A 16002-nucleotide genomic window follows, 5' to 3' on the forward strand; every position below is an offset into this window, starting at 1 on the left:
CCGCTTGTACACGCCAGATTAGGGATTCCGCTGCAGGAAAATGCAAGTTCCTGATGTAGGAATCCCTAACCACACCTAAACTTACAGGTGTTAATGGGGCCTTCTACACAGGGCCACCATTAGAAATCATGGGGCCCCATACAGCCTACAAGGCTAGCACCGCACCTGCTAATGGCATGCTGGTACTTGTGGTCCCCCTACAGTCTCACACTCTTATTATACATTTATATAGCACTGACATATACCACAGGGCTGTACAGAGAACACTGAGCAAGTCATTAGTTTCTGTACAGAGGAGATTACACTCTAATGCAGAATGGCACCGGCTGTAGGGGGACTACAAATCCCAGCAATACATTATACAGCAATGCAGAGCAGTATATGAATTGGACCCGGGGCTTAGGAACGCACTGGACTCGGGACCCACCTGAGATCCTGCAGAGCCCTCCTGAGATTCTCTATGGTGGGCTCTGCAGGGTCTCAGGTGGGCTGGTCGAGATCCCTTTCCCTACACATGCAGTTCCTTACCTGACACTGCAGGGACCCGGCCTCTTCCGCTGCCGGACCGATGCAGCTAGGGCACGGCATCCTCCACCTCCTCTGCAGTCACCTGCATGATCCCTGGTGATTAGTAAGGTCTGGGACAGACTTTACTAATCAATCCTTTCAGCCGGAGCACAGAACTGTCAGAGCTCTGGCCGAAAGTAGTGGAGCAGCTATGGGCTCTGCATCTGAGGCCCCGTTCCCACTGCGCGATATGCAAATCGCGCGTTTGTCGCGCGATTTGCATATTGCGCGACATCGCGAGATTTGCCGTGCGATGTCGCGTTCAAGCTTGCATTGAGCAAGCTTGAATCGGGGCTAAATCCGCTCCAAAAAGGGTCCTGCTGTAGCGACACACGACCCGCGACAGCAGGACCCTTTGCCCCATTGGATTGCATTGGAGCGCGATATCGCGCGGTAATTTGCCGCGATATCGCGGGAATTACCACGCGATAAATCGCTCAATGTGAACGGGGTCTGACAGAGATTCAGACCGTGTAGCTGCAGGCCGGATGATATTGGTTCGTCAACCAGAATTGGCCTGTGGGCCAGTATTAGGAGCCCCCTGCAGAGCCTTCCTGCTGCTGTGCTGGCCGAGGCCCCCCCACTGCCCCGGGCCCCATAGCGGCTGCGTTGGAAGCTACATGGGTAGTTTTGCCACTGATTGGTATACCAAAACAACAACTTTTTAACAGTTTTGTATATTAAATGATTTTCACACAATTTTTATTACCGCACACGGGGCCATTATTAAATAGCTTGTTTTTAAAAAAATACTTTGATTTTTTTAAATCAAAGAAATGGACAAACATGCTGCAAAAATACAGTTTTGTTTACTGAGTAACATTGTGTATTATTAATACTACTCCAAATATAATTATTATTGTCTCAGTCAGTCCTGTTATACTCACTGTAATTTCTCTATCCGGCTTGTTGTCAGAGCCTTCATCAGATCCCTGAAATGAGGACCCTCCAGATTGTTATGCGACAGGCTCAGTGTCCTCAGTGTCTGGTTATTTCTTATTCCAGATGCCAGGTCGGGGCAGGAAATGTCTGTCAGATCATTATATTCTAAACTGTAGAAGAAGAGAAGAATGTTACCAGAAGACAATGAATTTCTCCCCCAGGAATGAATGTAACTATTCTCTACATGAATGGAACTCATTTCTCTCACGGGATTCCACACCGCTGCAGCCTTTTATTCGCCGGGTCGGGCTCGTCACTGCCCTGCGCCCCCCTCCCCCCAACTCTGATTTGACAGTCTGTTCAGACCGGGCCTTCAGCAGAACATCATCTAAACATCTCACAATATGAACACCCTGAGAGAACAACAGCACAAGGTCATGGCTAACACCTTTGTATATACCAGTTGGGCCATGTAGCAGCTAAAGATAAGCACCATGAACTGGAAGTGAGCTTCCCCAAGACAAAATGCAAGAAGCATTGGTGAGGAAGGAAAATTGGTATATGCAGGTCGGTATCCTTCATGTGCCCCAAAGTAAAGTAATGCCCCCATTGATAAGAAGCAATGACTGATTGTGGCAATTCTTTGTGGAACTTGAAGATCCATAGAAACTTGTTGAGACTTTAAGACAGGATTGAGACAGGATTCTATGCACCCCTCTGTTCAGTTTCACATCCATGAACAGATTGGAGCAAAACCCTTGGAATCTCTCCACCTGAGGGACAGGGATGATGACTCCTCACAAAGCCTTTTTCCTTTGGGGGTGAAGAGGGTAGAACGAAAGGCATAAATTGAGGAGGGGGTAGGACAAAACCTCCAAACACACCTCCAGATGTGTGGAGACTCTGCTCTACACATCTGGAGCAGAGTCTCTGGGAAAAACCTCAGGTAACCCCCTCTTAGTAGTATCAATTGAGCTGGCTATCCCTTTTCCCCTGTCCCTTTTGTATTTTGAGTCTGCCATGGTGAGGGACCCCGAAAAAGTACTCACAGACCAGCATAAAAGGGTTAACAACAGTCCCCCCACTGCTCTCAGTAGCCCTCTGGAACCAGATGTTCAGGCTGTGTAGGAAGACGCTGGATGACTGTGCCCAGTCCTTGTCTCTACATGTTCCAGCTGCCCAAAGCCATTTCTCAGTGCTCCTGGGTGTTCTAACATGGCCTGGGTCAAACAATATGGCCATGTGCTGTGGAGGTGCCAGGCATGGGGTGGGGGGAAGGGGGGAAGGGGGAAAAAAACAGCAGTTTTACCCCAATAAAGAGCAGAGATGGGGAGAGCTGTAGCAGGGCTGCAGGTAGCTAAACAGAGGAGAAAAGGCATGGTGCAGATTTAAAGGGCCCGCAGTGGCCTAGTGAGTCAGAGACCAGGGGGATGCAAGGGTCTGCAAGATAGGGACAGAGACTCACCCTCTAGCAGCATCAGACATCCAAATGAGGGAAGGGGTGCCCACCAACCCAAGACTTCACTCACTTCAATCAAGCGTAACCCCAAAGGGATCTTCAGGGACAGGGCCACATCAGTGCAGATATGCCCTGACCTGGTTGGCATATAACACAGGATCTTGTTCCTGAAGCGTCATTACAAACTGGCCCCACACCTTTCATCCAGCAGGGTCCAAGTACATTCCCTGAAGATTTTGTCATGGGACACTGATCTGGAATATCATACATCTCCCTTAGTGGAGAGAAGACATCCAACACAGCACAGTGGCGTAGTGGTTAGCACTTCTGCCTTGCAGCACTGGGGTTACCTGGGTTGAGAGTACTCAGTACAGAGGCTTCTCATTCATTCAGAAACTGGTGATAGTAAAATATTTACTATTAACCAGTTATGAATGTATAGAAGCCTCTGTAGTGAGTGCTACTACCTATTCAGAAATTAAATAATGAACAGGAAGTGATGTAAAGCACTTCCTGTTCTTTCATAACTGGGGACACATAGTACTATGTGTCCCCAGTTGTTTGCAAACACTGGAGTGATCAGCTGATCACTCCAGTGTTTTGTGCTGCAGAGTATCAGTAAATATTACAGATATTTACCGATCCTCCCACTCTCCATCCTAAACCGCTCGGCCACGCACAGAGGGGCGGCACAGCCTGCAGCTTCTCCTCGGATTCCCGCTGCTCTGTATGGCCTGAGGCAGTGGGGATCTGAGGAGAAATGAAGAGCTGAAGCCGGCGGGGAAGGGGTGCGGTCACTTCAGGATGGCTAAGCGGTGAAGACAGAGAGAACCTCCAGCTGTCAAATCCAGGCAAAGTTGCTCACTCCTCACCGCTAAGCCATCCTGGAAGACAGCTCCCTCTTCCACTCCCCCGCCGGCTTCAGCACTCCATTTCTCCTTGGATCCCAGCTGCTTCTGCCTTTACAGGCGGGGGAGAGCAGCAGGGATCCAAGGAGAAGCTGCAGCCTGTGCAACTCCTCTACTCCCCGCTGCCCTCTGTTGGCCACCTGGCGCCCCTGTTGCCATGGTGCCCTGTGCTCGCCATGGCAACAGGGGCGAGTGGGCGTAGCCAGGCTGGCCCTGGCTGCGCCCCCTCACAGCTGCTCCTGAAGCGAGTGTGTTAGCGGGGTTCACTCTTGGAGTGTTGCGTGTGTGTTCCCTTTGGGTTGGCTGGGTAACCCCATGCATGCAACTCGAAACCAGACACCCCACGGTCAGGGGCCACGGCCTTGGCCTCGTGCAAACACTCCCACACGTGTAGTACTGCTTACACAGGGCCTCATGGCTTCAACCGCCTCTGCGGTCTTCGGCGCTTCCTCCCCCTCAAGGAGAAAGGCCACCATGAATGGCACCCTGTGTCAGGCATAGCCCCATTGCGCACCTACCCTCCTCAGATGGTTACAGCCACGATACAGTCCAACATCACATTCCTGTAGAACCCCACCTTCTCAGAGGTTGGAGGGAGAAGAACCAGTCCACACATAGTCTTTTTGTTGGTTTTACTTGAAAGAATGAACATGGTATGAAGCATACATTTCAGCCGCCCCCGAGTGGGGTGACGGCACATCACTTGTTACTTGCATGGTGATACATTTTAGAGAGAGAGAGGTACATCAGCCCAGGTGCAGCAGAGTCCACGTTTTACTACGGCCATAGGCCCACTGGCAAATATCGTCAGTCTTCTAGCACTTCACTATTCTCCGGAATCCCATCCTTGTCAGTCCTAGCACGGTGGGTTTCCCCCTATGGAGAAACTAGGGAATCTTTGTAGCTCTACATCAGGGGTCAGCAACCTTTTACACACCAAGTGCCATTTTTGAAACCATGGTACAACCGAGTGCCAGTGAACAATAGCACGCTTTAGTGTTAGTTACAGGTAAATTTTTTCACTCATGGCTGTACTGCTAATAGTAAGTTAAACTCACTAATTATTTTACTACTTTCCCCTCTCGGGCGCCCCCTATAAATCAACTTCTCCTGGGACACAGAGTTTCCCCAGGCCAGAGCTGCATCTATCTCCAGGGCCCCATGGGGGCATCTAGTGGCCGTTGGCCATACGGCACCTACCTACAAGTGCCTCATTCACCTCACCCTTCCTAAAACCGTGCTTCAACTTGCTCTCCATCCTGAATGCCTTTAGCGGTCCTGGGCTCAAAGTGGAGCAAGGTGAACCCAGGGATCAGAAGGTTGCTGCATGAGGGGGGAGCACCCGATCACCCACCCACACACCTGCAGGAATGGTCAGGTTGCAGTGCTGTCATTCAAGTCAATTGTACAGTAATTTAAACATCCTTTTTGTAGCTGATGAGGCCGCTATACCATCTGCAGGTATTTTCTATTCCTTTACTGCGCCACTGTAGAGGTAGTGGCAGGGAGAGAGATCTGTAACCTACCAGAGGGCAGATGTGAAGGGGGGTTAGACAACAATCTGGGAGTGGCTATATATGGAGTCTAAAGATTCATCATATTTATATATTATTTATGTGGTTTAGATACAAAACTGTCCCAGAATATTATTGTCTCAGTCAGTCCTGTTATACTCACTGTAAGTCCTCTATCCGGCTTGTTGTCAGAGCTTCCATCACATCCCTGAAATGAGAACCCTCCAGATTGTTCCCATTCAGGTTCAGTGTCCTCAGTGTCTGGTTATTTCTTATTCCAGATGCCAGGTCGGGGCAGGAAATGCCTGTCAGGCCATTATATTCTAAACTGTAGAAGAAGAGAAGAATGTTACCAGAAGAAAATGACTTTCTCCCCCAGGAATGAATGTAACTATTCTCTACATGAATGGAACTCATTTCTCTTTATTAGAAACAGTTGGGGGGAGCTAGCGGTGATGTCACCGCTAGCTCTGCCCAATTGCTTATATTTTGGCGGAACCTGTCAGATTCTTCATTCTGCAGCGGGAATTCGTCCCATGTGGTCAGGTCGGCGTGTCAGGTTTTTAAAAAAATGTATTACTATTTTGAAATTATTTAAATTTTTTTTATTTCGCTGAGACGTCGTCGTCGTGGACAGCGCTGGATGTCATGATTGACCCTGGATTATGTCTGTGGATCAATTTTTGGGGTTTTTTTTTTTTTTATTAAAGGACTTGTCAAAAATCCTTTGATCTGTTTTTTTTCCCCAAAAGTCTGGCCTTTTTTAAAATTTTAATTTAACCCTTTAGTGAATGGGTAGGGGTACAAGTAGCCCTTCCTCATTCACAAGGGGGTAGCCGCATATGGGTACCCTGATGTGAATAAGCCCCCCTGCCCGCACCCCCACAACCAACACCCAATGGCTTGTGGGGAAGTGGCCCTTGTCCCCATCGGCATGGGGACACGGTTATTTTCCAATGGTCACCTTGCAAAAGCACCCTCCCAGTGCCGAGGGAATGCAGCCTGGTATGGCAGGGAGGGGGTGCTCACCCCCCCCCCCCTTTCCTGCCAGGCCTACGCTCGGATCAAGGGTCTGGTATGGAATTTTAGGGGGACCCCACAATTCTTTCCCCATTTTTGGGGGTGGGGTTCCTCCTTAAAATTCCCACCAGACCTTAAGGGCCTGGTAGGACTTTGAGGGGGGAACCCCACACTTTTTTTTTTCATTTTAACTTGGGGTCCCTCCTAAAATTCTTACCAGACCTAAAGGGTCTAGTATGACTTTTGGGGGGAACCCCACGCATTTTTAAAAAAAAATATGGTTCCTTCCAACATTCCTACCAGAACTAACTTTTTTTCTTAACTTAAAATGTATTAAAAAAAAAAAAAAAATGTTTAATTTGTTTATGTTTGGAGGTAGTGAGCAGAATAGCCAAGCCGAATGCCACTCAGAGCCATTCAGCTATTCACTCACTGCCATTCGGCGCCTATGAGAACAGGTGTGAACGGCAGCAAGTGAGCTGCCGGAGCTTCGGCACAGCCGATCCAGATGTTGGATCGGCTGAATCGAACTCCTTCTGCTATTCGGCTCAGGCAGCCGACGTTTTAATCAGGCAGCTGATTTTAGCTGATGTACGGCTGATTTTAGCTGATGTACGGCTGATTTTAGCTGATGTACGGCTGATTTTAGCTGATGTACGGCTGAAATCAGCCATATTGAGCTGAAGTGAATAGCCGAACGACATTCGGCTCAATTCACTTGGGTTCGGTTATTCACTCGGCTGCCTTCGGCAGCTCTGTGAATAACCCCCCTTGAGTATGGAGCATGAATGGTTCAGCAGTCAGTGTGAGGAATCAAAACCATTATGATTAGATTTTTACAGGTCGAGTAAATAGTTACAAAGTAGGCCAAGCCAAAATTGCCCATAAACAACACTTTAAATTATTTTACCGCTCATTAATTTAGCGTCAACAGTGATTAATGGCACTAGAATTATTGCTCGCACTCTGAGGTTTGCAGTGATATGTAACATGTGTGACACAACCATTGTTTTCACATGTAGGTGCACCCGATGCATGTTTGTGTTTGTAAAAGCGTGTACATAGGGACGGGGACTTTAGAAAATGTTGTGACTAATTAATTAAACTTGCTTGCTTTTTGTTTTCTGCACAACTTTATTGCTATAACAAGGAGGGCTAACATACCCCCTATGTAATAGCAAAGATACAGTGACAAGTCCTCTTTATGGGGACATCAGGGGTCTATTAAACCCCTAATGCCACCTAGGGATGAAGGAAATATCTGCTTCATCAGCTTCTTCTCTGGCTACAGCAGCCAGAGAAATGACAGACTGAAAGCAGAAATTATGTAATACACATCACTTCTGCATTCAGTGATAGGAGGGGAGCTCAACCACTGGAAGTGTGCTAATCTCCCCCAAATCCAGGCACAGAGACCCGCCGAATGACAGCAGAACCTGGGATAGCCAGTAGCAGTGGCGCACGCACGAGCCAGAGCAGAAAAGGACATTTATAAATGCCCAACTGAGGTTAAGCATCCACGGACGGCAAGAAGTCAATGTATAACGTTTGTATAATTAATACTACTCCAAATATAGTTAATAGTACTATTATAATTATTATTGTCTCAGTCAGTCCTGTTATACTCACCGTAATTCCTCTATCCGGCTTGTTGTCAGAGCTTCCATCACATCAATGAAATGAGGACCCTTCAGATTGTTATATGACAGGATCAGTGTCCTCAGTGTCTGGTTATTTCTTATTATAGATGCCAGGTCGGGGCAGGACATGTCTGTCAGACGATTATTCCACAAACTGTAGAAGAAGAGAAGAATGTTACCAGAAGACAATTTTTCTCCCCCAGGAATGAATGTAACTATTCTCTACATGAATGGAACTCATTTCTCTTTATTGGGATCATTTATGTTCCATCACTTTATAAAACTCCAGGAAATATAATTTTATAAGAGAAATGTTATAATGGAGTAGACCCCCCAATATTGTCCTCCATGTGTAGAGACGATGATATCTCCATACACAGGATGAGCACAGAATACCACTGACATGACTCGTATTGTGCTATAATCTCCTTGTGTATGGAGCATGAATGGTATCAGCAGACAGTGTGAGGAATCAGCATTGCTAGTGATTGGACGGGATGATTTTTATCTGATATTCTATTTATCTCTGCTGATAAGAGCTCTGTACTCATAGAAAGTAATGGGGAGATCCCCGACACTGAATATCGGATGGTCATGTCAGGTGACAGGAAGCTCATATGAGGCTCCGATTGTTCATTGTAGTAAGATCGGATTCCTTCCCCCGAGTATGATCTCCTTTAATCTTATCTATTCTACTACTTACTAGAGAAAACACAATATCAAATTTGAGCCCTTTCATGCTGAGTGGTAATAAAAGCCTGTGTGATCAGACCAAATTTTGGGTTTCGTTTTGGGGAGCAGCGGTTTACTAAGCAATTACTTTTTTTAGCGCTTTGTAGATCAAAATAATTTGCATAACTTTTTACATTAGGTATTTTTTTTTTAATCCACTGTTTATATTTAGTAATATTATGCAAAGAAATGGACAAAATGCAGTTTGTTTTGTATAACTAATACCACTCCAAAAATTATTATCACCTATTGACCCAGGCACCCCATATATGTGCACAGGGCCAGATTTACTCTCTCTGCTGCCCCAAGGCAAATATCCCCCCACAATGAAGAATGGCAACCAGATGGTGGGGTTAGTTTACATTTTTTATGGTTTCTTTATTTTTTTTACTTTTTTAATCACTTTTTTACTTCGGTTTATATTTTTACTTTTTTTTTAGTTTTCTTATCTTTTACTTTTTATTATTTGTTATCTTATTTTTTTCCTTTTTAATTTTTTTATAATTTTGTTGTTATTATTTACTTTTTAATCAACTTTTTATTATTTTATTTGAATTATTTCTTATTTTTTACTTATTTTTTAATTTAATAAATTGTATCAATTTTTTTTAACCTAACTTTATTGCAATCACACAGAAGCTAACAAGCCCGTGTGATAGCATTTGGAGGTGGCAGGTTCTTTTTATGGAACTCCTGTGACAGCTGAGATGGGAAGGCTGCGGGTGCAGCTCTCACTTCTCAGTGTTTACACCCATCCTGAGGATCTCTGCGGAGAGAGGTACCCGGTGAGGGGAGGACAGACCTGCAGTCTTATTACAAGTGATCTTCGTGACATCGCCGATATCACTTTCTAAATGAACAAACGGAATCGTGAGATTCTACACCCCTGCCACCCCTCTGCTCCCTGCCACCCCGAGGCCAGGCCTTGGTGGCCTTGTGAGAATTCCAGCCCTGTATGTGCAGGTTGTGATACATATGGTCAGGAAATAACTGCATATATTTTAGATTTCTAGTTATTAGGCATTTTCCAATAGAAAGGCTGTAATTCGCAGAATGGCCTGGAACATAAAAGTACAGCAAGGTCACTGTGAATGAGTTAAAGCCATACTCCAGGCAAAATGATCATTTATGTACCGCACTGGGTGTGTAAATTATCAATAAAAAGCTGGGTGTTATATGCAGAGGGTGGCAGCAAAGTATAAAAATCTTTCCTCGCAGCATGTCATCCCCTGCACAAAGAGCCGAGCTTCCGGGCACTAAAATGAAGGAGAAATGTGACCCAAGCTGTACAGCCCTCCGGTCTCATCACCCACCCCGCTCACTATTTATCCATTCAGAAAAATGTCTTGCATTTTTTTAAAGAATATAGTGGACACACAAAAACAATTACAGGCCACCAACTCTCAGTTAAACTAAAGTAATAACCCCAAATTACTCTGCAACCTCCTGGCATATATGGAGATGTGTAGTGTGTAATTAGGGTTTATGCATGCTCCTGAGTCCTGGCTGGTCATGTGCATGAATGTGTATGTATGCGCGAGGGTGTGTATGTGTTTTTTTTATAATTTAATTATTTTTTACATGCCTACATTTTTTTCTTATTTGCTACTATAACAAGTGGACTGAAAAGCTCCCTACTGTATATGATCCTATAGTGACAGATCCTCTTTATAGAGATGTCATGGGTCTATTAGATCCCTGATGTCTCTCCTGTCACTATGTAAAGCATATTGGGACAGAGAGCACTGATCTGGTTGTATAGCCAACATCTGATTGATTGACATCTTTGAACCTGGAAGCGATCTTTGCTGACCACTTCCAGTTTCAGCATGACATCTGTGCTTCATCAGCTTCTCTAGGGGTCCCTAGGTGACATTAGGGGTCTTAGAGACCCTTGATGTCTCCATAAAGGGGACCTGTCACTGTAATTTGTTATTACATAGGGGACTTCTTAGCACCGTATGTGATAACAATAAAATTAAGTGTAAAAAAAAAAGTTTTTAAAAAAAATTGCTCATAAAATAAATACAATTTACACACACACACAAATAAAAAAAAAACACAAAAGTTTTTTTAAGCCCCCCACCCCCACGTAGATTCGCAAAAATGCGTTAGGTGTGCCTACACGCAAAAACGACGTTTGCGCCCATTACGCCGCACGTTACATATCGCCGCGAACGTCGTCGTGAGAGCAATAATTTTAGGGCCATCAATCACTGATCACTAAACTGATGAGCGCTAAAATCTTTTAAAGCAACGCCCATGGCCAATTTTGGCTGTGATAGTTTTTTGCGATTTCGCAGGTGTGCGCAATTTTAAGGCTTGACATGTTTGGTGTCTATTTACCCGACGTGACCCGATCTTTTATATTTTACCAAAAAATTGGGTAAAAATAAATGTTTCCTAAAATAATAAAGGGAAAACCGTGTTTTTTTTAAATATTCGGTACTTTTTTGTTATATAGTAAAAAATAAAACCCCCAGTGGTGATTAAATACCACTGTAAGAAAACTCTATCTGTCCCCAAAAAATTGTATAACATTTGTTTCAGTACAGCGTTGTATGACGGAATAAACATCAGTTGACGTACCGCAGCGCTGAATACTGGAAAATGGCCTGGACAGGAAGGGGGTGTAACACCGCGGTCAGCAAGTGGTTAAAATCCCAATTCCGGCCCAGTCCCCCTAAATTTTTGCCCACTCTGGTATTTGATGCTTTATTCTCTGCTACTAATACTAAAGGGATTTTGTATTTTTTATATGCATACCTATTACTTAAATCAGATGTTCTTCTTCCCTTGTGGTGCAGGGAAGGCTGGAAGGATGATGTAGGACGCATCTCGGATTACATTTGGGAGGACATTCTCCAAGGGGTTACTCAAGTTTCATTGTCCCCTACTCACAGATTGACCTAGTTTTTTTTATAATCCATAGGATATATCGTACCCCTGAATTTCTCTTTCGTATTGCATTTTGGGCTGACTTTAGTTGTCCGAAATGTGGTTTCCATCGAGGATCCTTAATTCACCTTCTCTGGAGATGCCCTAAGCTGGTACAGTACTGGGACGAGGTCTTAACTATTCTTAATATTGTGTTTGACTTCTCCTTATTTAACTCCCCATTGGTATGTATTCTCAGTGTTGTTGACACTCCAGATCTAGATTGACATACAATTTTGGCCCTTAACCCTTTCGCTGCCAAGCCCTCCGGAACATTTTTCAAATCAGCTGGCCAAGCCATTTTTGAATTTTCTGCAATTTTTTCCCATTGATTTGATTTTCAACTGCTGCGTTGCTAGCGTTTGTAAAAGACCCCCCAAACCATATATTTTCTGAAAGCGCAGGCCCGGTAGTAGAGCTGCAACAGTTTTTCCATCGTCGATTCATCTGCTAAAATTCAAATTTCCCGCTCGCCGCTGCACGCCGCTTACGCCACGCCCAATGATGACCTGTGGGGGCTTTTAAAGCGTCTTCTGTGGACTTTTTGGGGTACTGCAGTTTTTCGCCGTTTCACGGACGCACGCAATTTGTAAACTGGGCATGTTGGGTATCGTTTTACTCGTTGTAACCTCATCCTTTATATTTCCTTTCAAAAATGGGTATGTTGTTGTGTTTTGGGGCATTTAATTAAATTTGTCACTAAATTTTAGGGTTTAATAAGGAGTTGCGCTAATATTGCGCAACATAAAAATTTGCAACTACCACCATTATATTTTATAGGGCCTTGGCATTCAGAAAATATATAATGTTGGGGGGTTTTAAGTCATTGTCAGGCCTAAAATGTGGAATATAACATGGGTGCAAAAAAATGAAAAAAAGGCCTCAGTCATGAAGGGGTTAATTACTGCGTCTAGTCTCAGTTCGTAGGTGGATCTCTGCCTCTTCCCCCACTTTGAATTCATGGCTTCTAGTACTCAATAAAATGGTTGATTATGAACATGTAACTTTTCAACAGAGGGGTAACCTGAATAAGTTTAACTCCCTGTGGTATAAATGGTTAACATATCATGGTAATCTTCTATCTATTCCTGTCTTTTAGGATCTATTTTCTGCCCATATGCCATTTTGGTAGTACTGAGAGGTGCTGGCTGTGTATATCATATTATGTTTGTTACATTTCTGCTTTGAATTGAATGTGGCTATTATTCACTATGTTCTGCCTATTGTTAATGGATTGTTTTATGCAGAACTTTATATTTTATTTTAATTTTTCCTGTTATATGAAACAAAGCAAAATCAATAAAAACTATCTGATTAAAAAAGGATGGTAGTGGTTATTTCAGAGGAGAGAAAATACGGTAGTCAGGAAGAAAAGTCATCAAGAAAGTGTGATAGTGGTTCACGAAGGTGATAAGTCACAGCAATCCTCAGAGAAACTGGAAAAACACACAAATACAGTGAGCTTCAAAACAGGAAAGAGACAGGGAGGGTGGTGTAGGAAGAACTTGCACTGAAAAGTGAATTGTGGTACTAGAAGTATTCCAACTCCACCTCCCTCTTACTAACTAGGTCTGGGTGCGTGATTCCAGTGGAGGCCATCATGGGAAAGGGCAGCTGGAGAGGCAGAATCAGATTCCTGAAGCCAGGTTTCAGTAATAGCGAGTATGTTAAAGTAGTTAGAGATAAGACAAAGAATCATGGACAGCGGTTAGCTTATTGCAGACTAAGCAGGCATTCCAGAGGACTCAGGCTGTGAGGTGGAGAAGAGGGGTAAAGGAGATAGAGTTTGAGAAGGGAGGGCAGTATTGTGAGAAGGAAAGTCAGGGAGACCATTATAGAGGGTGGGATGCCTGAGAAGTGTAGTTAAGCCCTCGTTCACACCTGACCGTTTTGTAGCGCGTTCTACGCTCGACGAACGCTCTACAAAACGCTCAAAAATATAAATTGCATTGTAGTCAATGGTCTCGTTCCCACCTTGCCGTATTTCCGCCTGTCCCTAACGCCCTACAAAACGGCCCACGCCTGAAAAGGTCCAGGTACTACTTTGGGCCGTTTTGTAGGGCGTTTTCCATTGGGATACAGCCAAGCGGCCTTCGGGTCGCGCGACTTTTTTACCGCGAATCGCGGTAAAAAAACCCGCGACAGACGCGCATATGCAATACGCCTAGGTGTGAATGAGGGCTAAGAGAGCTAGATTGAAAAATACAGGAAAGGGACTACCTTTTCTACGTCCTCCACAAATGGGGTTTCCCAAATGACTTCCTCCTCTGGATCCGAACCTTATACAGCACCCCAACAGCTTCTGTCCGCTACCCTAGCTACCTGTCCGCTGCCTTCCCTATCCTAGGAGGCTCCCGTCAGGGATGCCCTCTCTCTCACCTCCTTTTCCTCCTGGCCATCGAACCTTTAGCACACCTAATTCGAACTAACCCCAATATCCATGGTGTTGTCAAAGGACATACTGAATATAAACTTCATATGTTCGCAGATGACCTTTTGCTCACCCTAACCCAGCCCATTGTAACACTCCCCAACCTGCTTTCGCTTCTACACTCCTTCGCCTAAGTCTCAAATCTAACGGTCAACGCTGAGAAATCTTGTACACTCAACATCTCTTTACCACCACAACAAGTCAACAAACAGTATATAACACAGCGCCAACGGCTTAAGTCCAGGCAAGGAGACAATCTGCAGTGATCGTGGTATAAAACATTAACGAGGCAGGCTCTCAAATAGGCTTCAGGGAAACCTCGACTCTGGAAAACAAAGCACAGAGAGCGCCTCCAACGCGTAAAAACTTTTTATTAAAGTAAATTTAGACAGATGCAAAGTTTTTAATTTTTTTCAATTACTATCAATTTAAGAGCTTAGTGGGTTATCCCTGATTTTATTTTATTTTTTTCATATAGATGCCTTTTATACACTTTTAACGTATGTATTTTTCTGGATGGGCAAAATCAATGCGGTCAAAATGACCATCCTTCCTAAGCTACTATACCTTTTCCGCACTTTACCCGTACCAATATCCCGAAAAGACCTCAAGAGGTTCCAGGCCCAGGTTGTCTCTTTCGTCTGGAGTACAGGACGTCCCAGGGTGTCCAGATTTACCCTGCATACCCACAAACATGACGGAGGCCTAGGCCTCCCCAACTTCCGCAAATACTACCTAGCGGCAAACATCCCCTCTATGGTCAGCTTTTTCCAATCCCCCAACAATACACTTTGGGTCGACTTGGAAGCGGCCTGTAGCCCTTACTCCCTATGCTCCCTATCATGGCTACCCCCCAACCTCCGTCCCCGCTCCATGAACCCCATATGGATTCACACATTTTCCCTCTGGGACTCCACCAGATACTTCAGTAACTTCCAATCACCCCACCTCCCGTTACTCACCATATTGGGGAACCCCTTATTCCCCCCGGGGCTAGACTCCCCCAGGCATTCACATGGTGGTCCTCTAAAGGGTTGACACGCCTGTACGACCTGCTGGAGGACGGCTCGGTTCGCCGATGGGAATATTTCAAGGACAAGAAGGGTGCACCCCCATCTGAACATTTCAGATACCTACAAATTCACCACTGGACCACTTCAACGCTCATGCGGTCTCACACTCGGGCGGGCCTAACAGTATTTGAACACACCTGTAAACGCAACCCATACAGTCCGAAACTGGTCTCGCAGATTTATACCCAACTAAACACACTGACCTCTCCTAATAGCCACTCCTACGTAGGGAGATGGGAGCTGGACCTTAGAACATCACAACCATTGGAGAATTGGCAGCAAATCTGGACCTCAATGGCCACCTGTTCCATCAATATTTCCTCCATGGAAACAGCCTTTAAGTCCCTCAAACGGTTGTACCTGGTGCCGTCCAGATTGGCCCACCTTCACCCTTCGCATTCGTCATCCTGCTTTAGGGGCTGCCTATCTCTGGGCGATGTCCTCCACACGTGGTGGTCTTGCCCCATGGTTGCCAGGTTTTGGTCGAGAGTTTTCCGTTTACTGGATAACCTATTCTCCGTGAAGCTTTGCAAGGACCCGTGGATGGCCTTGCTGCACCTCAAATCTCCGCTCTTCACAAAAAAACAACACCGACTAGCCACACATGTCCTGCTAGCAGCCAAACAAACTATTGCCTCGGCATGGAAAAAGCAATTTGTATCCTTCGGGGAAGTTACACGGGCGGATGGACTTCTTTTGCCTCAATGAGGAGCTGACTAGCATCCTCTCGGACACCAACAAGTCCCAAGATTTTGACTTTATGTGTATTCAGAAAAAGCGCGATGTAGACATACCTACTTTTTGCTGCCACGTGCAATGCACACTACTTACTGTACCAT

At 45.1% G+C, this 16002-nt stretch overlaps 1 protein-coding gene across 1 annotated transcript in view; it reads right to left on the reverse strand.

The window, feature by feature from the left end:
- LOC108795017 (NACHT, LRR and PYD domains-containing protein 3-like) overlaps window positions 1–16002 on the reverse strand; it is a gene marked incomplete at its 5' end in the record, with an annotated part of 35241 nt that overhangs the window by 4723 nt on the left and 14516 nt on the right. The window contains one exon of the mRNA XM_018566184.1: window positions 1455–1619. Coding sequence (XP_018421686.1) covers window positions 1455–1619 — 165 coding nt within the window. The remainder of the gene's footprint in view (window positions 1–1454; window positions 1620–16002) is intronic.

Source organism: Nanorana parkeri, unplaced genomic scaffold (assembly GCF_000935625.1).
Source record: "Nanorana parkeri isolate BGI_ZX_2015 unplaced genomic scaffold, ASM93562v1 scaffold923, whole genome shotgun sequence".
Classification (NCBI taxonomy): Eukaryota; Metazoa; Chordata; class Amphibia; order Anura; family Dicroglossidae; genus Nanorana; species Nanorana parkeri.